Below are 23981 nucleotides of genomic sequence, written 5' to 3' on the forward strand. Positions count from 1 at the left end.
TTGATTGATTGATTGATTGATTGATTGATTGATTGATTGATTGATTGATTGATTGATTGATTGATTGATTGATTGATTGATTGATTGATTGATTGATTGATTGATTGATTGATTGATTGATTGATTGATTGATTGATTGATTGATTGATTGATTGATTGATTGATTGATTGATTGATTGATTGATTGATTGATTGATTGATTGATTGATTGATTGATTGATTGATTGATTGATTGATTGATTGATTGATGCCACCAATGCGTTCGGTGTGCACATGTCACGAGCCGAAACTTACCTTTGAGAATGACTGTTAATGCGTATGAACGATTCCGATGACTGACTCTGATGCCTGTGTCTCCATTGACCGACCTTCAAACTTGACGTTGAAACGAGATCCTTTTCCGATCGATTTGCTAAACCATTCCGTGTGGTTTTTATCTGTTCTTGTCAATTCTCTCTCCCCCCTCACCTAAAATCAGCTCCACAAGCCGCAAACGCAGCGCAGGTGATCCCTACTCATCTGCGGTCGCAGACTGCCGTCACGTTTAACCTGTCCAGCTTCCTTCCGGGGAGTGGTTGCTCGCCGCTATTCTACCGTCTGTTGATTGCCCCGTCAGAGGATGGTCAGTTCGGTTTGAAACAAACGGTCATTAATCGGACATTAACGCGAGCCGATCTAATCACCTTGGACGGTTTAGATCGTGAGAGGTAAGCACTGTTAGTTATGAGATCCTTGTAGTGATGACCTTGCGAAAATGGAAAGACAGTCAAAAAGGGAACAGAACTTTCGCTTGCATGCATGTAGACGTACGAGCTAAAATGTTGACGGAACTCCTCATTACAAACACGGTTTATTCAAGTCCACATACTATACGAAACTTCATTATCAACTCTGGCAGTCAGAGGATCCACCTTTGTGCCTCCACGCGGCCCATTGTTATCCTTTACTTCGTTCAAAGCTGAGCAGAGGGAACATCTGTTTTTTTCTTTCGACACATTGAGAGCGTTGCTCAAAGATTGTCACCCCAATGAGTAAAAAGGCCGGTTTGTATGATATCTTACAGCGTTTTCTTCATGCGATTCTCCAGCACGTGTGTGGATTAGTGGCGATTAGGTCTAGGCTGACTTATTAAATTCTGATGAGCCAAGTGTAGTTGCTGTGTTTGCCGGTCGACCTCTTGGCCCCAACATCGCAACGATGTTGAGTGAAGGTGTTGTAATCGGTGTTAACACCTTTGCATCCACCGGAAGGTTTACCTGCTTTATCGATGAATTATGGAATCCGTAACTATTAGACTCTATCGTGTTGACCGCTGTCGTCTTTCTGGATGGGGGCCTCTTAACAGGCTACACCAATTGCTAGTGATATTGTCAGATGTGGTCGGTGGCGTACACCCGCCTTCAGTGCGTAGTTCTCCTGCCGCCCCTGCGGTGAGTAATGAACTCGGCATCTTCAAACTTTGGTTGCCCTCGCATCACTCCCCCCCCCCAACAGTTTAGTGCTGGCAACAGCAATTAAATGTTGAAACCCACCCAAATTGTTTGTGGTAAACACAGCGTTAGGACACTTTAAACGATCGATGAGGAATCGGTTGCGATGAGTGGCTGGGGAAACGGTACAGATTTATAGCCCCTATGGCTTTTCACGGGGAGCGTTTCAGTAAAACAAGAAACGAGCACCAGAAATTGCTAGAAACACGTTTTGTAGTCGATCTATCTACTCAGTACACTACTATCCCCCAGAAGAAGATGGTACAACAGCATCATCCTTTAGCCGTGTTGTTTTTTTGGTAACATCCGTTCTTCAATGAGAAATCGAAACCCTCTCTGGTATCCTTTCTCGGTGGAAGTATTGAACTGGAGTGTTTTGAGACATAGCATGGTTGGACCTTGTCGTTTCGTCATAAGCAACAAACGGTGCTAGGCTTCGTTTTTGCTTTATTCAGCGAATTTAAGTGTTTGTACGATAGACATTCAATTTCGGGATTACGTATTTACCACCGATCACGTTAGGAGGTGTATTTCTTCAAAATACCGCTTCTTTTGTCCGACACGCACCCTGATGTCGACAGTTTTCGGAGGGGGAGGGGGAGGGGGGAATTCAACGCACCCCGGTAATCCCGGCCTAGTTTGACTATAGAAACCCGCACGGGATACGCAGTTTGTATAGTGATAAGCCCAACCGCTGGCTGTTCAGCATCACGTTCTTCCTGACCCGATCTAGATTTACTGAAGGTCTTGCGGCACTCGATGTTCATAGGATCAAAACCCATACCTTGATGTATACATGATACTTGGCTTCGGTGTGTATGTGTGAGGGAGCAATCCTTGGCACGCCTTCCGACTATCCACTTTCCACGCCGCAATCCCCGTGGCAGTTTGTCCCAGTTGAGACTGTTGATGGCGAAATGCAGTTGGCGACCACTTGGAACTCTCCTAAGTAGGAAGACAACCTCTCAGAAGGGAACAGTCGGGCTTGAAAAGAGGAACATTAGAGTCATAAATGGATCTGAATTCACCTGATAGAACCAGGTGTTATTCCGGTTTCTGCGTATGCCGCGGTTTGTACTTTCGAATAAATGGAGTGGAATTCAGGTCCCACTGGTTTTTGGGGGACGAGGATGTAGCGACCTTTGTGCATAATCCTTTACTTTACTTGCCATGGCTTGAGAAGGTGAGACCACTAACAAAGGTTCTCTGGAAGCCTGTTTTTCCGTGGTATTCTCTCTTCGAGGGATCGTTGCGACGGTTTTTTCTTGGGGGGTTCTTCATCCAGTAGGGATCAGGAGCGAGCATCCCACTGTATTTTCACCTGAAGGCTTGAGTCAAATGGGAAAACTTGCCGTCAATTTCTTCTGTGCCCGTCCTCAATGTTCTCCTATCTCCATTCCCTCTGATGCCCATTTAAAATGGCTGTGCATACTATGGGCGATTTCCGTACGTTGCAGCGAGTGCGCTGCAGGTTGGTCCCTAAATGGACCGTCACATAAGTCCCACTATGCCAAACATTGGCTCGTCTTATCCAAGGTTCATAGGACAGCATTTTGACGTGAGTTTCTTCCAAGTGCACGTAGATTGTGCTTAAAGATGCGTCCTAACGAACTGGTGTTCATTTTGTGGCTTCACTCATCTCGGTGTATGACAGATCCCGCGCGGACAACATCGTCATCCCTCATTGACACTGATGCTACATTGTCACGTGCTCAAGGGTCAAATCAAACACAACCATCAATCCATGAGTAGCTCCGAAGAGCAACAATCCCACAAGATGAATACAACTCTCATGTACGAAGTCATCACTCGAGGAGCCAATCACTTTGGGACCATTTGATGCGAGTTTATCACACTGCTGATGTGACGCTCGTGACCGGACGGTTGAGTGTTCAAACTACGAGCCGGGAAGTCATGTGTTCGAAACTCCGGCTTGGAATTTGTCAGTTGAAACAACCGTACAGTTTTCAGCATAGATTGTTTTCAATTACACAGATAAATCCCGATTGGAATATCGATTTAGTAAGCCGAATGTTACACAGGTTTAACTAAACGAGCAATCAGGGAGAACAGCGTTCGAGATGGCAGATCACCTAAAGTTCAGGTGAATTGACTACCGTGGTATCCAAACTTTGCAGTCATGTTTGTTTCACCAATTGGTCGTTAATCAAGTCAGTCAACCATCTCGTGACCGTTTAGCTCACGTGACCTCATCTAACTCAGTCACATTTCTTTGAACTGTAGACAGTTCCACCAATGAGACAGGGGATTTTTATGAGGGCTTCGTCTTTCTTTTTGGCATCAACTCCCCCAACAATTCGTTGACGACTATTGCTCCACTTTCCCCCATGCAAGTTCCAATTCTTCCGTAAGTGATATCCACCTTCTTCCTCTGTCGTTCCTCAAACTCCTCGACATCTAGTCTTTCAACCGTGTGACCTTATCAAATACTACTCGTTACTCACCACAATACTACTTTTTCCATCTATCCAAAGGTGCTGCTACAATGTGACCAATTTGAATCCGGGGGTCCATTATCACTACAAGATTGTAGCCACGAATCCGGCTGGTTCTGCCAGTATCCAGGGTCAATTCTGGACGTTTACGGTTTTCGGGCGTAAGTTTGCACCATTTTTGCTTGTCGATACTTGTTCGTCACGGGTTTCCCCCACCCACTGAGCGAATGTGATCGATGCTCCACTGTTTGTCCACGTATGATCCTGAATGGCACCAGAATTAATCAGTTCCCGCATTGTCCTTACTCTTTTGGTGGCGGTCAGATGAACCGATGCTTCGTCAAACACGTCTCCTCGGCAAATCCGGCCTACTCCAGCAGCCCACAGTCATCATTCCGATCACCATCCTATTCGCTATCTTGCTCATCGTCCTGATCGCCCTCCCGTTCCTCTGTCGACATCGCCGCCTGGAAGAACATCTTCATCCGGCCAAGGAAGTAACGCAATGTCGAAATCAGCTGCGTCCTGACGAGGAGGCGACGAATCAAGCTCCCGGCGGATTGCAGCACCCCTATCATTCGTATCAGTTCACACGACCAACCCGTTCCGGCCTGCCACCGATTCCGACCACGCAAGCGGACTCCCAAGCTAGCACGGTTGTGTTGACTGGTCGATTAAACTCAGGTGGTCGTGGCTTATACAGGTAAGTACGTTTTTTTATAGGCTTATCTTCCACGTCTACCCGTTACCATGGTACCCAGGTAGTTCACTCGACAATGTAGATTGTTAACACCTTTCTACGAGGACTTGAAACGGCATTCCCTCGGACACTGCGCGTGTAAGTTTGGGAATTGTTTACTCCACGTTCGACTGGCGTGATTTGGCAGCGGTCACGTGAACAGATCATGGAAGACTCAATGCGCGTACAAACGCTTTCTGGGATCACAGATCCGGGCGAATCACCACTGTCCCAGGTGTGGGCAAACAGTGATATTAAACGGATCGGTCGATAGATGCTTGGTAAAAGCGTTGTTACGATTAGTCACGTGACTCGTATTAGCTAAGTGAGCCACGACTGCGCCAGTAATAGACCTCGTAAATCCGATTGTCGGCCGAAATGGGTGATGCCACTTTAATTTTTTTTTTACATAACTGTCGCATATTGCTTGTGACAGGTGAGCGCAGACCGGCAGTTTATCCTTGACTTGTAGACGCATCCACTGAGTGGTCGTGAGCCACACTTTGAGTGGACCGGCCGGAAAGGTTTCCCGAAGTGTGTGATGTAGACAGCGAGTTAGCTAGCCTGTAGCTAGATTGAAAGGAAGACCGATTAAGATGGATTTCCTTTCGGCTGTAACCGGTTCGGTTTTCGCAGATGTAGTACTCATGTGTTTTGAGATGAATCTATTCGGATTCCATTGTCATTTTCACCAAGTGCGCTAGCTAGCGAGTGATGTTCACCTGTAAGTTCGCTCTCTGGGCCCTTGCCCTGCCAGCAAGACACCAAACTAAATTTCTTTCACATGAAGGAAACTACTCACAAGGTTGCTGAAAACTCTTCGACAGCCCACGACCGGTTTCGCCCTTCCAGTTTGGGCTCATCAGGCAGGCGCAGTCCCCGAGTTTCCGTCAACCTTATATTCTACTTGAACCCAAATTGGACTGTTTTTGGGAAATACACTCATTTGCAAATCAATTTGGTTTGCACGAGAGACTCAACTGAATCTCTCGTTTATGATATTCTGCAAATTTCGTTTATGTATCAGTGGGAGTTGTGTACTCTCACGTCGAAATCGCTTCCCGGCAAACCGAACCCTTCATTGAACAATGTGCGGGCTAGGTACTCGAAATCGCCAGTCCTTAGAGGGTCTGCTTCACTGCAGGTTTTCTTTTGGATTTCGGACGGGGCTGCTCTCTTGCACCAACCCTCCCCTTTCATCTTTGTTCTTGATGCGCCTAGTAAAACTTTTCTTTCTGTTCGAAATGCTCCTGGAACGTTCGCCCACTGGCACTGCACGAATGATGCTCCCGTTCGTGAATTCATTCCTTCAGAACTCAAAACAGGCCTGTCGTTCTGCTATGATACCCTTTCAGTGTCTAGCCGCTATGCCATCTGAAGGAAGCACAAGGGCTTGGATACTGCAAGGTCGCCAAAGCCTAGAGAGAGGAAATGGAGACGGAGAGGTCGGGGTCGAACCACGGAACTCCCGGTCAGTACATTCGCGCTCTAACCACTGAGACATCCCCAACATGCAGAAATGTTTATCTGTCAAGAGGGGGGCGTTATGCTGCTTTTTTCGTTACTTAGCCTACCTTGGCTGTTCTTCCGAGATATGCTTACCCTTGCATTAAGGGTCGGTGTATCTCCTGCATCGTGGTACCTGTAAGCATTGGAGATGTTCACATTCATTATTATTATTATTATTATTCTATCGCAGTTGGTTCAGTAGTAAACGGACTCGACACTATGACCGTGGTCGTCCCGCGCCGGATCAGACAGACATGGTGAAATCTGCTCAGCTTTGTGAGCCTCCAGAAGAAGACAGGCTATCCACCAACTCGATTGACAGTGAGGGTGAGTCAGCGCTTGAGTTGTTCGAGCTGACGCTCGCTTGTGTCCCCACTGCTTTGCATCATTCTCGGTTTTTTGCGCTTCCACCTCCCTTCAGGCAATATTAACCCATATGCGACCTACGCGGCGAGTGGATTCCCCGAATTGACTGGACAAGTCGGAACCGTATCCGGTGTGAGTGCGCCGGGGAATAAGACGCTTGCGACCAGTGGAGATCCAACTGCTGAGGCCACCACGCGAACAAGAGACTCGTCAAGGAACCCACAATCTGCCTTGGACTCGTCTAGGCTATGGAATACTTCCAGACAACGAGGTAACCGTTTCGTGGCTTACCTAGTGACTGCGTCACTCCGATTGATTTCCACTACTTTCCTCAGTTGCTTATGTCATTGGCTCATCTGGTTACTTCCATGCCTTGCTAATCGGTTTAGAAAAATGGCTTTCGAACCCATAGTTGACTTGATGAGCACATCCCGTGATTGACGTGGTCACGACCACGTACGACCTCAGCATTACTGATCCGATGTTCCCACCAGACCTGGCCAACGCTTCGGAGACACCGTATGTTCTCTGCGCGTAAGGGCCACTTTTCTTATCCATAAAACAGTATGGATCGCAGTGTAAACTCTTCCCTTCACTTCATATCAGCGCCATAGGTACCGGTGGTTGGCAAAGGTGCCCTGGCCTTTCCGATTCGAGCAATAATCTCATCTCCAGCCAGTCCACTGGAACTTATACAGCTGCCCAGACAAACAAATTTATTTACCACATTGATTGGCTCACCTGCAAGCATGAGGTGTGTGTTTGATCCCACCCAGTCTTGTGGCAGCGCTTCACACTTTGCTGGTGTGAAGTGCATCCCGAAGCAGAGTTATTTAGCTTATTTAAAATCGCTTGCATTTGTGAAGGATCTGAACCGGGTAGAACAGACTCAATGTCTGTGAGGTAACGTCCTGGAGCATTTTAACCCCCGAGGTTTCAGAGACAGGCAGAGAAATTCCAAGCAGCGTATCACTAGCAAATGAACTGAACCAGAAGAACTAGACCCTAGGCTGGACCCAAACACATGTAGGTTTCCCCACCGACCCAACACTTGTTCAACCAAGCTAACACACTAAAATCCCTCGGCCGACACCCAACAGAGATTTAGCTTCACTTAGCTGATTGGTTCTCCTTCCGCCTTAAATCTCCACCAACCTCGGAACCTGGTCACTTGCTCTGACGAAGCTTTTGTGTCAAAAGCGAAACGTTGCCCAACAATGAATCTACCGATTGTCACGTCACCAAATCGAAAATGCGACAGAGTTATTTGCATTTGAGAAGAGTCGTCAACCGTAAAAGCCGCGTACTTACCGTAAAATGATTGTAGCTGCCACAGTTTCGTCCACCGACGATTTGGGGAGGTAGGGTAGGTATCAGTTCGTTAGAGGCGGAAACTGATAAATTGCTGCGTAAATACAGGTCTGTCAATGGACGTTTAAGTGGAGTGATTGGGAAGGAATAACTGACAGTCATATAGCCCAGCGACATTTGCTTGCGCGGTGGGAAGGGGTTGGGGAGGGACATCGGTGGACACCGAACTGCGCGGGCAATTGATACTTCTTGGTTGCCCAGTCCGAGGAAGGGGGTTGGTTGAGGTACTTCATCTTGAGCCTTTGGCTCGGAAAACTGATTCACAAGGCAGGGGGACGATGTAGGGGTTCCTTCGGTGCCCCTAGCCTCTGACTCAAAAGTCTGGCCGGCGAGGCAGCGGACAGTAGGGTTTTCTTTGGGGACCCTTCCCGGAGTTGATGACTCAACAATCTGACCTGCTGGGCAGCAGGAGATTGGCCTAACCCGAGGGCGCAGGGAATAAGGCATTACTGTCTCATTCCTGATGCGGCTGCGCACAGCAGATGCCTTCTGAGCAGCACCGGGCTCTTTGGTCTTAAAAGTATTGGATAATGCGCCGGCGGTTACGGTCAACCGTTGGGCGATCGGAGTGTGCGGCATTTGAAGCTGGCTTTTTCTAACCCGTCCTTCCTCGGGGGAAGGCAGAATCGCTGCTTCCATAAATATGGACATGCTGGTCGCCTGGGGGAAACACCTTACTGCCTTCACACTCCTGTCACAGAGGACAGTACGACTTTACCCCCAGACCGCCTCGTAGCACGATTACTCGTAGTACGGGGTCTCGCTGCTCTTGGTCTGACTGCTTCCCTTTGGCCCTCCCGGCATGGTTGCACCTTGTGGAACGGAGTTCCATTCAGTGTAGCCCGCGGGATCATTGCAGCACTGAAGCCCGACCACCACGTCAAGGTGGCAGCTTTAGGTCGGGGACTGGGAAGGGAGCTGTGCATTGAAGGCAATAGCTTAGACGCACGACCTTCATTGAGGGCACGACTGTGCCATATATGACAGTGTCTAATCTTCTATGTATCCCATCTAGGGTTCCCCATCCAAAGAGATACCAATGACCAAGACAGCTGAGTTTGCTGTACCTCGCAGCTGATCAAGTCGTACGAAGCAATGGATTTGTTCAACTTCCTTCCCCAATCTCCACTCGACTCAGAACCCGTTAAGTGCACGAAGGTATCAAACTCCATGACTCAAATAGGATTTTCCTGGTTTTTCCTTTGTGCCCACTGGAGAGGGAATCAAGAAATGTGGTCCTACTTCATTCCTTGTTTGTGAGATTGTGGTGGTCTCATTGTTTCGTTGCGTTTTTTGTTACTGTCATCTATCATCGTATCTACTGTTCTCCCCTTTTGCTCATTGACTTCCAACCCACTTCTCCGAGACAGGCCCACGGGCTGTAGGAGACTCAGTGCCCTTTGCGGGTCCTCACCACTATCACTATCCCAATATGAATGCTGTCACAGTGGGTCGACCAACGCTCCTACGCGTCGGATCAGGTGGTCGCTTAAGTGGGTTCGTGGACCCAAGATTACTCTCTCCGGCCACAGCAGCTCTAATCGATCCAGTCTTGGCACCCTACGACAACAGCACGCTCGGAGTCGGTGATCTGGACTTTGACAGTACACTGGTGGGTGTACCCCTGGTTGGTCACGTGGATACAGGATTCCGCCGACGGGTCAACTCATTCGAGTCGTTGCATCGATTCTCGCGTGGGTGTAAGTTCGAAAGCCCCGTATGTCTCAATATTGTTTTACCCCCATCTTTCTGCTAATCGTTCTACCTTATATTCCTTTCTTCATTTCCAACAGTGTCGCACGACCTTCATTGAGGGCACGACTGCGCCATATATGACAGTGTCTAATCTTCTATGTATCCCATCTAGGGTTCCCCATCCAAAGAGATACCAATGACCAAGACAGCTGAGTTTGCTGTACCTCGCAGCTGATCAAGTCGTACGAAGCAATGGATTTGTTCAACTTCCTTCCCCAATCTCCACTCGACTCAGAACCCGTTAAGTGCACGAAGGTATCAAACTCCATGACTCAAATAGGATTTTCCTGGTTTTTCCTTTGTGCCCACTGGAGAGGGAATCAAGAAATGTGGTCCTACTTCATTCCTTGTTTGTGAGATTGTGGTGGTCTCATTGTTTCGTTGCGTTTTTTGTTACTGTCATCTATCATCGTATCTACTGTTCTCCCCTTTTGCTCATTGACTTCCAACCCACTTCTCCGAGACAGGCCCACGGGCTGTAGGAGACTCAGTGCCCTTTGCGGGTCCTCACCACTATCACTATCCCAATATGAATGCTGTCACAGTGGGTCGACCAACGCTCCTACGCGTCGGATCAGGTGGTCGCTTAAGTGGGTTCGTGGACCCAAGATTACTCTCTCCGGCCACAGCAGCTCTAATCGATCCAGTCTTGGCACCCTACGACAACAGCACGCTCGGAGTCGGTGATCTGGACTTTGACAGTACACTGGTGGGTGTACCCCTGGTTGGTCACGTGGATACAGGATTCCGCCGACGGGTCAACTCATTCGAGTCGTTGCATCGATTCTCGCGTGGGTGTAAGTTCGAAAGCCCCGTATGTCTCAATATTGTTTTACCCCCATCTTTCTGCTAATCGTTCTACCTTATATTCCTTTCTTCATTTCCAACAGTGTCTCGTACGTACCATCGTGGATTCAGTACAAATGCCCCTGCTCATTCAATGATGGCTTCCAACCTTCTTGGTCCAGATGGTCAACCTCTTCCATTGGCTGGTCCTGGCGTCGCCGCCGCCAACTTTTGTAAACAGACGGATCCGGTTGTAGCTTACCGTGGCAGCGTCTTGTCTAGCACGACGGCGTCATCTAACCAGGATGAATTAGTACAAGCATACGAATACGGACGCAGAAATCATCCAAGAATCGGTGGCACCAACCTGCTGTCCATGACAGGAAGTGGTGCCGGCGGTGGGGCTGGTCTCGTGCCCCCACGTAATCACATGGCACCCGATCAAACCCCCACAATGTTATATCCGCCAATGAAGGCCAGGGGAGTATCCGAAGTTGAGGTAAGCGAAGGTTCGGGATCCAGCGAGGCCACAGACTCATCGGGGATACGTCAGTTCACGCAACAACCTCCTCAACCGGATGAGGCACGTCATGCGGCGTGTGAAATCCCACTGGCTTGTGAAAGTGAGTTAGTTACTCGTTAGTTCTCCTACTCGTGTGTTTTGCTTGCGAGTCAGTGTGGTTTTAATGCCCACTGTTCTTTCGTTTCCCATAGACAAACAGCTTGGCTCCTACCGTCCGGGAAGGGAACCTGGTTTCCAATATGGCCCCATCCGTGCAGCAGCTGCCGGTGCCAGCCGTAGACCAGGACAGCCTTTGTGCCAAGCCAACTTTGATATGCACTCAGAGTTGACGGATACGTATGCGTCTGTGGATTACAATGCCACGCCGTATGTTCTCGCGAACGCGGCTTTTGCCGCTGGCGCAAGTATGAACCGACGCGATGGTCGACAGATTTGTGCTCCCAATACGGCTGCCACTTCAAGGGCACGTCAACCACTGCCAGCTGTCCCCGCCTCGTCTATGCTGGACTTGTAAGTTTCCCATTCGTCTTGTTACTTGGTCCTATTCGTTTGGGGCTCTCCATAAGTTTCGTTCCGCTATAGAACGCTTTCGGTGCCTAACTGCCATGCCACCAGAAGGAAGCACGACGGCTGGGATATTGTCCAAGTCTAGGCTGGGAAAGTCGAGAGGCAGAGGTCGAATCCGAACCACGAAACTTCCGGTCAGTAAATTCGTGTTCCAACCACTGAGCCATCTCTCACCCCAGGAGTTTGCTCGCCACTGCATTCAACACACAATGATCACGCGCTGTTGCTTCCTCACCATCATGCGCACCGTTAGGGTGTCACACATGCCGACATAACCGGTCACGTCGCATTTTCTCTTTCGGGTCATCTGGCCAAATTCGCTCCGTTCTAACCCGTCTTGCTGAACAGACCCACCGGTCCAATCACTCTTGTCTCTCACATACGTAGTAATTGGACATTAGACAGCGGCTCGAATTACATAATGTTGGGTGGGACCCTCGGCCAAAACCGCCTTATTGCTGGCAGTTGGGTGCTGCAACGCGCAGTAGGCCTAAGTCGCACGGTATCGGTCAAAGGGTCGGACCCAGCATCAAGACGAGCTGTGATTGGTTAAAAAATGCGGACCCAGCAGCCAATCATTTTGCTGTATCAGCTGATTGCTGATTACTAGAAGAGGCACCTGAATTAGTTACATGGATGGCTTTAAGCACCACGCACCGCGCACACTCGACTAACTCATTCCGGGCATCTATTACACTCTGTGCCCCATTGCTGGTTTGTTTGGGGGAGTCAGACCAAGAACTGAGCTGAAGCATAACAGCTGCTCCATGCGGATACTACTACAATTACTATAATACTGTATTGTACTATATAATATAATACTATAATAATAATTACGATAATAAATCATTCAGCGGTAACACCCGTTCGCCGCCTAGCTGTCATGCCATCCGAAGGAAGCACGAGGGCTGAGTTACTGTCAGGTTGCCAAAGGCTAGACAGGAGAAGTCGGGTTCGAACCACGGACCTTCCGGTCAGTAAATTCGCGCTCTAATCTCTGAGCCATCTCGTCACTTACTTGTGAAAGCATACCTGTAGTATTACTCCAAATAGTGACTTCTCCCCGCTCCTGTGATCCTTACTCTTGGATGATGCCATATTCCTGGAACCCAGTGAGGCCGATATAAATTTAGACGCTTTCCGCATCACCGTTCTGTGACAGGGGTCTACTCTTTTAGGATTTTCAAAGACCGAATCAAGCTCTGTTGGTGACTTGTGATTGGCTAAACTGTTGGACGGTTGGATGAAGTCATACGACCCACATTTCTTGCAGCAAGTCGTGAGACAAGCCCTCGATCGTAGAAGCGGTGTTGTTCGCCTGAACTGGTTGATGCATTGATGTTTCAAATCGAAGTGTTCCGCCTTCACTTTTGTGGATATCACTCCAGCCCTATTTTCCCCCTATTTCTCTCATCTCAATTCGTAGCCCCGATGACGTTTCTTCGGCATATGTGCCTGCCTACGCCGGTCAGTCTGGTCGATACTACGCAGCTCACCCGACTGCCTTCAACAGAACAGCCCCGATCAGTGGCCTGCAGAATCCCGCTGGCGTTTCTGGCGTTCGATATCAGGGTATGTTGTCTCTGCCTCCTATGTCGTACGATGAGGCTTCACACGTAATCGAAACTCGGCATAGCAACTCGCCTTTCTTTACCAATGATGATTTTCTTATGTATTTTTATGGATGACAGGTTCTACGATCTGTCGTAAACAATCTTATCAGGCGTAGCTAAAGTCACTGCAAGCTCAAGAGTTCCTTCAGCCTTCTTGTGTTTCTGGTCATGTGGTGTGTTGGAAGGCAACTGCTGGAAGGTGACTGTTCCTGGTCTTCACAGCCGATATCCCAGCTCTCAGTTGCACTCTACTTCGGCAGCGCTATCCCCCTGACGGCGATGCGAACAGCAGTTGATGCCAAGCTTGCACAACGCGTGCTCGAACCGCGTCGTTGAGCGAAAATGAAGAGTGCTTTGGAAACGTCGTGCGACACCCCTCGTTGGAGCATCCGATCCTCAGGGTGCGTCGAAGACACTAGTAAACAAATACATTGAGTCGGCGAAAGTCACCGACTCGAAGGGGACAGGTTTCCTTCCAAGACTGATGAATTCAGCACTCAGCAATAAATCGATTAGATGTCAGTCTGATATTTTTATTGATATGCTCATCTGGGTCTCCATCAGCACCATTCTAAACCAATTTGATGGCTTATGTTACCGGCGTTTCTGCTCGCAGAATTAGGGTAAGGCGAAACGTAGGGAGAATGCTACTCTAATGGACCCCTGCATCAGTTGTCATGGGGACACACGTACCTAGCGTATGTCCTGAACGCGTGCTCTTTCTCATTAATTATTGCGGTGGTGATTCCGGAGAACGGTCTCGATCTCAGTTAGATTTCTGGGCTTTTGTATCGATCCTTTTTAAATTCCGATCAGTGCAGATTTCTCTCAAGTGGTCGACCTCGGAGTCGTTCAGATCATTTCGGTGCCTGGCTTCCTTGCCACCGAAGGAAACTTGAGGGCTGGGATACTAGCGGGTCGCCCAAGCCTAGACAGGGGAAGTCGAAAGGCAGAGATCGATCGGGAAGCACGGACCTTCCGGTCAGTAAATTCGCGCTCTGACCTCTGAGCCATCTCGACCTTGAGAAGCCAGTCAACACCAGATCACGTGACTGTGGACAACAGCTGATCAACCACTTTTTTTCACCGAATCGTACAGCACTGAAACCCTAACCGAAGGGTAGAGGAATCGATTCACCACAGACATGAGATGTATGCTTTTCGGGATAGATTGACTTCTCTTTTAGGATAATATCTCTTTTGAAACTTCAAGATTTTCTAAGTCTTCACGGACTGAGTGTCGGGGTTGTTAGCCCTGTGTTTATCGTTCATTCAAGGTTTTTGCTGCACAGTCTCTTGAATTGCTCTTGTTGTTGGTGGGCATTAGGGCTAAGTTTGTACTTTTGTCCTATGTATTCGCTTTCTCGCTCCTACGTGGAGTCAGTAAACCTTCCTTCCAGGTTTGACCTTGCTCGTTTGACCCGTCCCTTTTGTTAAAGGTACAGGACACTATGGAAAAAGCTGCGTTGATGCTGGAGAAAATCTGGGAAGGTGAGTTCAACTGCCTTGTTCGGAAAACTGTTTACAACCAAGAGGATGGAGTTGTATATCCCACTACATGTTCGCGTGAAACGCATCCGCCCCAACCTAGACCGTCTCTTTACATATTTGTACAGGTAGTTTTCAGAGAAGTAGGTAGCTAGCTTTCTTGGGAGAAACTACTCACAAGGTTCCGGAAAACTCTTCGACAGCCCACGACCGGTTTCACCCCGTATTGGGGCTTATCAGGTAGGCGCAGTCCCGGAGTTTCTGTCAACCTTATGTTCTACTTGAACATCATAAGAAAACACCATAAACGAGAGATTCAGCTGGGTTCCAGGTGAGCCCCTTGTCACCGCAGTTGGTGACTCACTCAGTTCGTGAATAGTGATCGCTCCTTATTCGGACGCTTGTGACTAGAGACAACAAGACAAGACGAATTATGTCAAGAGTGGTCGGAATTCGCCAAGTTGCCAGCGTAGTCGTAAAAACTAAAATAATCCGCATATTCGTAATGCACTACTGATAAGGTTGCTGAAAATTCGACGACAGCCCACGACCGGTTCGAGAGATTCGCTGGGTTCCAGGTGAGCCCCTTGTCACCGCAGTTGGTGACTCACTCAGTTCGTGAATAGTGATCGCTCCTTATTCGGACGCTTGTGACTAGAGACAACAAGACAAGACGAATTATGTCAAGAGTGGTCGGAATTCGCCAAGTTGCCAGCGTAGTCGTAAAAACTAAAATAATCCGCATATTCGTAATGCACTACTGATAAGGTTGCTGAAAATTCGACGACAGCCCACGACCGGTTCTGCCCTTCTTGGGGCTCATCAGTTAGGCACAGTCTTTGAGTTTCCGTCAACCGTATGTTCTATTAATCCGTGTTGAAACGACAGAGCAGGTGTGAGCAAGGTTTCCACTGCGTCGTACATCAAGAGGTTGTCGAAATAACTTCTGGATTTTTGTGACATTGCTTCAGCAGAAAACTCATCATCATCATCATCGTGGACGGCATGACATCAGCGTTCAACACTGATGCTTCGCTGCCGTACAACCATGATTTGTTTGAAAGCGTTTTTGTGAAGAAAAGAATGAAGGTGGACAGGGAAGGGACTTAGTGCTAGCTTATCACAATCATTCCGAAGTGCCTACACCTCCAGACACTCATTTAGGCAATCTGGATAGAAACTGACAACAAGAACGTCACTGACATCGGTTGGCAGCCATATTTTGTAGTCTCTCCAACCAAGCACAGTGAGCTCTCCATCCTGGAAGGCGAGTAACACCGACAGCACCCAAGAGTTTCGTGATCTCCTTCATACTCTTCTGCCAAGTCAAGGATTGGCCACCTCTCTGTTTACGCCACTCCGAATTGGGCATGGAAAACAGTACTCTCTCCGGCAAACGAGGGTTCGCCATACGCAACACTTGTCCTAACCAACACAGCTTTTGTTGCTGGACACATTCTTCGATTCTTTGACAAACAGATATCGATCAACTTCCTGCTTGTGAGGCTCCTTTACAGTCTTTGCCAGGTGAACTGCACAGAGGCGACTATCGACGGGTATCCGGTCAAGTAAGGATTTTTCTGCCTGGTGAGTTAGGACGATATCCAGCCGTATAGATCCCGCCGCAGCAGCCTCCCGATCACCAGAGGTGCGCAGACAGACGGGAGTGGAGACTGACGGGGCGGTTAACTCAATCACTGTGCTTGCATCTTGAATTCTCGTTTCTGAGACACAGCACACATCAATGGCAAGCGAATCCAGTGTGAGTGCAAGAGCAGCTTGTTGTCCTGCTTGCTTCAGAGTGCGAACATTGAAAGCGGCCAGATAGAGTGGGTGTCGAGGCTTGAGGACTGATCTGGAGATTCCTGAAGATGTCGGCACCATGTGACGAGCAAATGCTGCACGCAAAACCGATAGTTTATTTGTGTATTGCAATTCATGGTTGTACGTGAGCTGGGACACTATCTGGGCGCCCACACCCAGACAGGGTCCTCAACCAAAGCCTTTGGCTCAAAAGCCTAACCGCAAGGCAGCAGTGTCTGGCGGGAAATGCGAATGCACTACCATTTATACGGAACAAGTCGCCACATGTTCCAACCCCCAACCTGGAGGGCCAGGAAACTGTTCGTCCGACCTGGTATGAGAATCTTTGTGAATGCCGCTCGAACATCTCGCAGTATAGCAAAACGAAATAAGGGCATTCTTTTGTCTCTCCTCTTGTCTATGGATGCGAGGTTTCGTTTTCCGCTAATTGACTGAAAACGCCGTCAGAGGCGAGTCGGAAGTACCGTTTTTTTCTTGAAGTTGTATTCAAGTTCCCTTCGTGTCGTAACCTACAAACCGCAGTTCGTTGCCGCGCGGGCCGATAAGATGTGATGATAGGCACTTTTGTGACTCTATAGACGACCTGGTAACTGAAATTTGGGGTAATTGATGATGTTCCACCTGGCACTTTACCCCTATGTTCTGTGTTCTTCTCTCATCCCACAGTCATCTGGACACACGTACTTTGGTGAACCGCGGACCACGTACCAAACCTGTCAACGCACGACCTGATCCCACACGTATTGGTCCAGACAACTCGGACATCTCTTGTACAAATGTAAACAGCACTAATGGGCCTCCCGATTCGGAAGAAAACGTGTACACTTCCGAGTTTGTTTTAGTTTGATCCAAGTACCATGAATCACGCGCTTTCCATCTCTCCATCCCATACCCCTCTATTTCTCTGCCTCTGTTATCCTTGTCAGCAATTGAGTCCTGAACTGTTCCACCCCCCGCACAGCTCCACAAGAAGCTGTCTCTGGTCCTCGTTGCGGTGCGTCGTTACCTCAACTAGCCTTGTTTATCAGAATCTACCACCCCGGCTCTTTCCGGGACGACGCTCGTCTTTTTTAGTGTTTCTTTCTCCTGTCTTCTGTGATTTCCTATTTCCGCCTCCATAACCGCTCTCTCTTGTGTACATATGTGCCCAGTTGGAGCCAATTGGATTTTCGGCTCTGCTCCCCCCCCCCCGCAATCCCCTCTCCAGTCTATCCTCCTTGTCCTCACCTCCCCCAGGTTGCTTTTATTCCGCGCTGACTCTGCTTTATTTTTGATTCATTTGTATCTTTATTGCCACTGTGTTGTTATTGTCTATCAGCCAACCAACCAACCAAACAATCACTCTGTTTTTTCCGTTCTAGTCAGTTGTGAAAACAAAGCATTTGTACAGACAGACACGTCACTTTTCAGCAGCTACCCCAGCGGCACCACCACTGATCCCCCGATGCCAACGACAACATTGTGGAAGCTGCGTGTTCTAGTGATATTCTTTCTCTCTCCATCGCATCCAGATGCGCTCGGCGGCCAGGCGATCCAGACGCACACACCTGCATGCTTTTTTCCAGAGGAGATGAATGATGTTGTTTCTCTCTCTCTCTCTTTCAAAATATCCTGCTGCTCATTTCCTCCTTAAAAAAAACGAACGAACCGGCCGTCTGACTTTTCGAAGCAGTACACTTTCTATGAATTGAAATTTTTTCGCTAATTATGATTTTGCGTCTTGGAAAAATCGAGGGACCCCGTCTTTGTTCGTCAGTTTTAATAGGTAACCTTGGTCCATAACACCCTTCCGGTGCCTAGTTGCCATGCGATGTGAGGTGCTGAGATAGTGTCAGGTTGCCCAAGCCTGAACAGGGTCAGTCGAGATACGGAGGTTGGGCTCGAACCATGGACCTTGCGGTCAAAAAGTTTGGCTCATCCTAGTTTCCAGTGAAGAGACTATAACCTACTCGGAATCGCACTCATTACGCTGTTTAACCAGGCGAAGACCACGTCTGCTAGAAGGCATTAGTAGTTTGTCATGCGTTTTATCTGGATTGGGACCACTGGTTAACTTCACTTACCTAATGTTTCAATGCGAATTGTACGCTCTCAAATCTCAACTGCACACAGGACGGGTCTGAAGAAAGCCACTGGGTGACCTTTATTTATCGCATCCGGTTAGAATGATGTCTCATATCCACACATCACGTGCCTGAGAAGCCAAATGAGTCACATTGCAGGCTTTGGTCACCTGACGAAGTGCATCACATCACACCTTCAAGTGATCAAGTGGTCATTTTGATTCGTTCTCAGAAACCAGCTTGTCGAATATGGTTCAGCATTTCCCGAATCGTCATTAGATTTCGTGACATTCTCAACACCTGTGCTATGTGAACGCGTCTCAGTTTCCCTCCCATCCATCCTTACATTCTTGTGATATTCCAGCGCTGATCTTTGTGTTGCCCTAAGTAGTATGTTTGTGTTTCGGGTCCGCTGTTCGTGACAATCCAACCTGTTCCAACCGCTCCCACATTACTGTCCTACATAGTGGAACATTTTAAGAAATGACATTTGGAACTAAAAAATAAATCACTCGGCTGTAGCACTCTTTCGGTGTCTAGCGGCCACACCACCCGAAGGAACACGAGGGCTGGGATAGCGACAGGTTGCCCAAGTCTACACAGGGGAAGTCGAGATCTGGAGTTCGGGTTCGAACCACAGATCCTTCGACCAGTAACGTCGCGCCGCAACCACTGGGCTTTCTCGGGCTCCTTGATCACTTTAGCCTAAATGTAAGCAAACCTTACAATGAGAGTGTCACTATCCCCGTACACCGACCTGCATCCCAACAGTTGTTGGTCGAAACAGATTGAAGAACTGATCCCAAAAATAGGCATTTTCAGGTAGTTCTAGTCAAGATAGACTCGAAGTTGTCGTGCGTAATATCGTCCTTACTAGGTTAATGAAGCAATCGAAACAATGGCGACGACCACAGGGGAAGCGAGATCTGGAGTTCGGGTTCGAACCACAGATCCTTCGACCAGTAACGTCGCGCCGCAACCACTGGGCTTTCTCGGGCTCCTTGATCACTTTAGCCTAAATGTAAGCAAACCTTACAATGAGAGTGTCACTATCCCCGTACACCGACCTGCATCCCAACAGTTGTTGGTCGAAACAGATTGAAGAACTGATTCCAAAAATAGGCATTTTCAGGTGGTTCTAGTCAAGATAGACTCGAAGTTGTCGTGCGTAATATCGTCCTTACTAGGTTAATGAAGCAATCGAAACAATGGCGACGACCGTCTATCCTTGAAATTTTTTCCCACATGGGTCTTCGCCTAAATGCGTTGCAATGTCTGCGATTGAAACAGCGAGCGAAGTCTCCACAGCTTGTGAAACATCGTGTCAAACTATGCTTCATACCCGATAACTGACCAACTGCTAATGTCGAGAAGGACTTATGCGGGATAAAGCGGGGTCAAGGGTTTGGTCCAACGTGGTCGGGGCAAAGAAACTTTCGTTTCAAGAAATGGGACTACTAGATGGTCATGTGACTTCTTCTGTTCAACGAGAAACGAAGACGGTGTTTCTTATCGCCAGGAACTTTTTAGTCTCAGAGCTCAGACCCACATCCCTACCAAAGGTCATACTTGATGTGTTGAATTTTGGACTATGCTACGATCGACTCGATACAACACATTAGCACGCTTTTAAATGAGAATGATTCACTTGGGAATTCGTGGGATACGGAGAGGTGTAAACTGATCTTCCGTTAGACTTTGTCACTCCCGGTTTTCCAGATGTTAACCCGAGTAGTCTGCGAGCGAGGCGAAATTTCTGCCACTTGAGATGTTATGGACAAGCGGAAGGAACGGATGGATGAACTGGATGGCTCCGGATCTCTGGAGCCAACGTGTAAAGGTACAAGGGATGTCTTCAGTCATTACTGCTTTCCATCAAGCATAGAATGAAAAAACCTCGCGTTGCATGTTGCCTACGGAGCTGCGAAATACACATTCAGGTTCTCCTTAACTTGGGTAGTGAAGGGTAAGTAGATAGACATCCCCCTAGAGAAAACCAAGCAACTTGAATATCCAATTATTTCACAAACGTAACACGCTACTCATAAAGTCGCTGAAAACTCCCTGACAGCCAATTATTGCCTGTTCATAATTGAATCTGTTTAGTTCGATTTTCGAACCATGAACAGGCAACCACAATCAGATGCAACTGTGTTATTTCATTTTTTTCACTTTGATGGATCAACGTGTGCCTCTTTGTCGCTGATAAGATGGGGCGAAAAAACGAGATGTTCGATACAACTCAGTGTTTTCTACTAAAAATCAACATATTTACCATGATGCCGTGATAAGTAATGCAAGAATGTAGACGTTTTTTCTCATCGGGTCAAACAGACCGGTGATATCAAATCTGGGCGAAAAAACGAGATGCTCGATACAACTCAGCGTTTTGTACTAAAAAACAACATATTTACAAAGATGCCCTGATAAGTGATGCAAGAATGTAGACGTTTTTTCTCTTCGGGTCAAACAGACCGGTGATATCAAATCGGAATTTTGTCCGGCATTGATTGTTCCAGTTGGTCTGGTCACGAATGTGCGCAAATCAGACTGAATACGCAACGCGGCGAGAAAAGGTGGTGACCAGTGTTCTGGCACTCTCGGTGACAGTCAAACGTTATTTGGCCATCGCATATTGTCTGCTACTGATGAGCCCTGATAGGAGTGAAACTCGAATCCTGCGCTTCCCCCTACTGTGGTGTGCACTCACCAGGGCAGGGTGAGGACCGTTCAAACGAAAGTGGCATAAATGTGAGTTCTATAACCTCCTACAACTAATCAAACACTGTCCACCAGGTTTCAAGCTTCCGTGGAACTGCCATCAATCGACCCAACAAGGGTTGCCGTTCATGATGTCGGGCAAACCAAACGGATCGCTCACATATCAACACGGCCGGCTGTATAGACGTGGTAATTCACGCTCGTTCAGCCTGAGCTGGATGAGCCATGGTAGCGCGCTCGCCTCACGTGTTAGATGTCTGGCGATGCACCGTCGCCACTGCTGATGAGCTCCAATAAGAGTGAAGCTCGAATCCAGGTCTTTCCCTTTTTTAGATGGGGACTCACTACAGCAACTGCGCTAGGACGGAGAAGGGCTGTTCAAACTTGCTGTTAGCGACAATGGGTGTCTTGAAATGTGGTTCTTCACACACAGTTTACCCTGGTGCTGAGCACACGCCAAAATTGCTCTCCAAATGCCCGGAACCCAAAGAGTGAAACTAGTAGAAGAAATCGAACTGAAAAGAACCGACCTTCCGGCGCTACGATTGGCAATAATTACATCACACATTCCGTTGTTTTAGCGTTTACAGGGCTCGAAATGGCGCTTCGCTCAAAAAGCCTTTTACCAGGGCGTGTTTGGATAGTCTATACTCTCCCTGTGGGACATTTTGCGCCCAGTTAAGGGAGGAAAGCCTTGTGCTGCGGAGTCACGTGACAGCAACGACTAACCCAGCAGTTACAAGCTATTAGACACGAAAGTAAATATCTCATAGACACGTAGTTTTCAAAGACTGAAGTTCTCATGCGTCCTCCGAACTTTCCTGGATAATCACTGACTATTACAAATAGTAAACGAACACTGCAAGACAGTTCCATAATTTCCGTAATAGACCTCACCTTCCATCAGCTGGGAGGGGCGTAGCTTGGACACCAAACCATAGACTACTCGAGTGCCTCATCAGTAGCATATGTATAGATGACCTCGAAGCCGCGGACGAGATTCCACCGTGTAAGCGAAGTCAGTCTGTGCTGAAGTTGCATAAGTCTTTCAGCATAGTCGTCGACCTCGTGATTGGAGGATGGATGACGTTTCTAAGTGTAAGTAATCATACCGCCGATGGAGCCAGCTCACCCGAATGCTGAAATCTTCGTTGACTAACAAGAAAGGTTACTCATCACGGCTTCCAGACAACCAGCCCAGCATTTTAACAAATCTACGAAAAGATAAAAATACGAATAGGTATAGAAAGTGAATTTAAGCCAAACTGGCTCAAGTGTATAGATAGGTTGCATCTGCGAGAGTTCACACCAGGTAAAGAAGGACGAAATCTTGAGTCGATCCAAATCGGGGCTGTGGAGTCTGGATGGGCGGGGCTCCTGACGTGCACGGATCTACTTCAGCGATCCTTAGAGGATGCTTGGGAGGGGAGTTTTGTGTCGATCATGTAGGAAGGATAGCATGTAGAAGAATCGTGTAGCAATGTGTTCATAAGATCCGAACTAAATGTCCTCGTATCTCCATATGCATCCGCAAACTTCTCACGTCTGTATGACTGTACATGCCATAATAAGATCCTTGCTTTTGAGCGTCGGACTCATCATGCTTGCATACAGATGACTCGCTAGACTGTCGGATTTTCCCAAGATGGTAAATCACAAGTGCGGTTTTTGAAACTTAACCGATGGTCGTCATAAACTGCCATCATCGTCGTCATCATCAGCTGTAAGAACCGCATGCATGCTGCACGGTGGTTATAGCTGCCACAGTTTCATTCGCCGGTGATTTGGGGTAGATACCTACGCAACGGTAGGTGATATAACTGACGCGTAGAAATCACGGTTGCCAGTGGACTTGTCTGGAGAGAAGATTGGGAGGGGAGCTAGACATCCAAAGCAACAGTTTGCACGCACGAGCATCATTGAGGGCGCGACTGCGCCATATCTGGCAGTGCCCAATCTCGGGGTCTCCATCCAAGGAGATGGCAATGACCACGGCAACTGAGTTTACTGGTAATGGCTTTCATACTTCGCTGCCAAGTCATCGTTTGACCTCCCCTGGTTCCGTTCATGTTACTTCGTCTTCCGACGGGCAATCAAGGTTTACATTCAATTCGCCCGTGTGCATAATCTCCACAGGCTGTGTTGCAGAAGGCCAGCTGAACTGTTCCTCGAAGTGTTCGGCCCATATTTCCAGTCAACGTTTTTGCGAGGGAATTAATGAGCCGCCTTTCTCACTTATCATTTCGCGGACCGTTGCTTTCCTGGAGCTAGTCGCGTTTATCAGTTGATACAGAGCACCGCTGTTTCCAGTAGCAAAAGGATTCCCCATCTCCCAAGCTTCTAATGTCCACCAAAGCTCTCGGTCTTTCCTTGCGGCGGTCTGAAGGCTTGTGCGCCCCACGGTTTGATTGGAATCAAATTGTGTGCCCCAGAAGGAACGGTAGTCTTGAATTGTGGCTGTCCACCGGTGACTGATGGTCACGTGACCTGACTTGATTGACGAATGATTTTCGGCTGCTAGCCATCAGGTTACGCGATGCGAACGTTCACGCTGAAAGTTGGCCAGAAACAGGTACTCATCAGCATGCAACTGGAAAAGACGTTCTCCATTGTCAGTGCGATGAGCGTCGACTCCAAATCGACCGCCCAAGTGGGATTCCAAGGAGCTCAGCCGACCAACTTTGGCATTCACATCGCCCGCAAGTATCCA

General features: G+C 48.1%; 2 protein-coding genes across 2 annotated transcripts in view; both read left to right on the plus strand.

The window, feature by feature from the left end:
- Window positions 1-6940, plus strand: part of T265_05646 (hypothetical protein) — a gene marked incomplete at both ends in the record, with an annotated part of 75509 nt that extends 68569 nt beyond the window's left edge. Inside the window, 6 exons of the mRNA XM_009170711.1 lie at window positions 479-707; window positions 3986-4107; window positions 4271-4649; window positions 6385-6521; window positions 6616-6854; window positions 6896-6940. Of these exons, the coding sequence (XP_009168975.1) occupies window positions 479-707; window positions 3986-4107; window positions 4271-4649; window positions 6385-6521; window positions 6616-6854; window positions 6896-6940 (1151 nt within the window). The remainder of the gene's footprint in view (window positions 1-478; window positions 708-3985; window positions 4108-4270; window positions 4650-6384; window positions 6522-6615; window positions 6855-6895) is intronic.
- A 101-nt stretch (window positions 6941-7041) lies between these two features.
- T265_05647 (hypothetical protein) lies at window positions 7042-23762 on the plus strand (the record flags this gene model as incomplete). Its single annotated transcript, XM_009170712.1, has 12 exons — window positions 7042-7079; window positions 8501-8829; window positions 9302-9625; window positions 10154-10477; window positions 10577-11095; window positions 11187-11505; window positions 12989-13134; window positions 14615-14666; window positions 17154-17318; window positions 17724-17967; window positions 19091-19261; window positions 23628-23762. The coding sequence occupies 12 exons, from the start codon at window positions 7042-7044 to the stop codon at window positions 23760-23762; spliced, it is 2766 nt and encodes a 921-aa protein (XP_009168976.1).
- Between the last annotated feature and the right edge of the window lie 219 nt (window positions 23763-23981).

The sequence above is a fragment of the Opisthorchis viverrini genome, assembly GCF_000715545.1.
Source record: "Opisthorchis viverrini unplaced genomic scaffold opera_v5_111, whole genome shotgun sequence".
NCBI classification, from domain to species: domain Eukaryota; kingdom Metazoa; phylum Platyhelminthes; class Trematoda; order Opisthorchiida; family Opisthorchiidae; genus Opisthorchis; species Opisthorchis viverrini.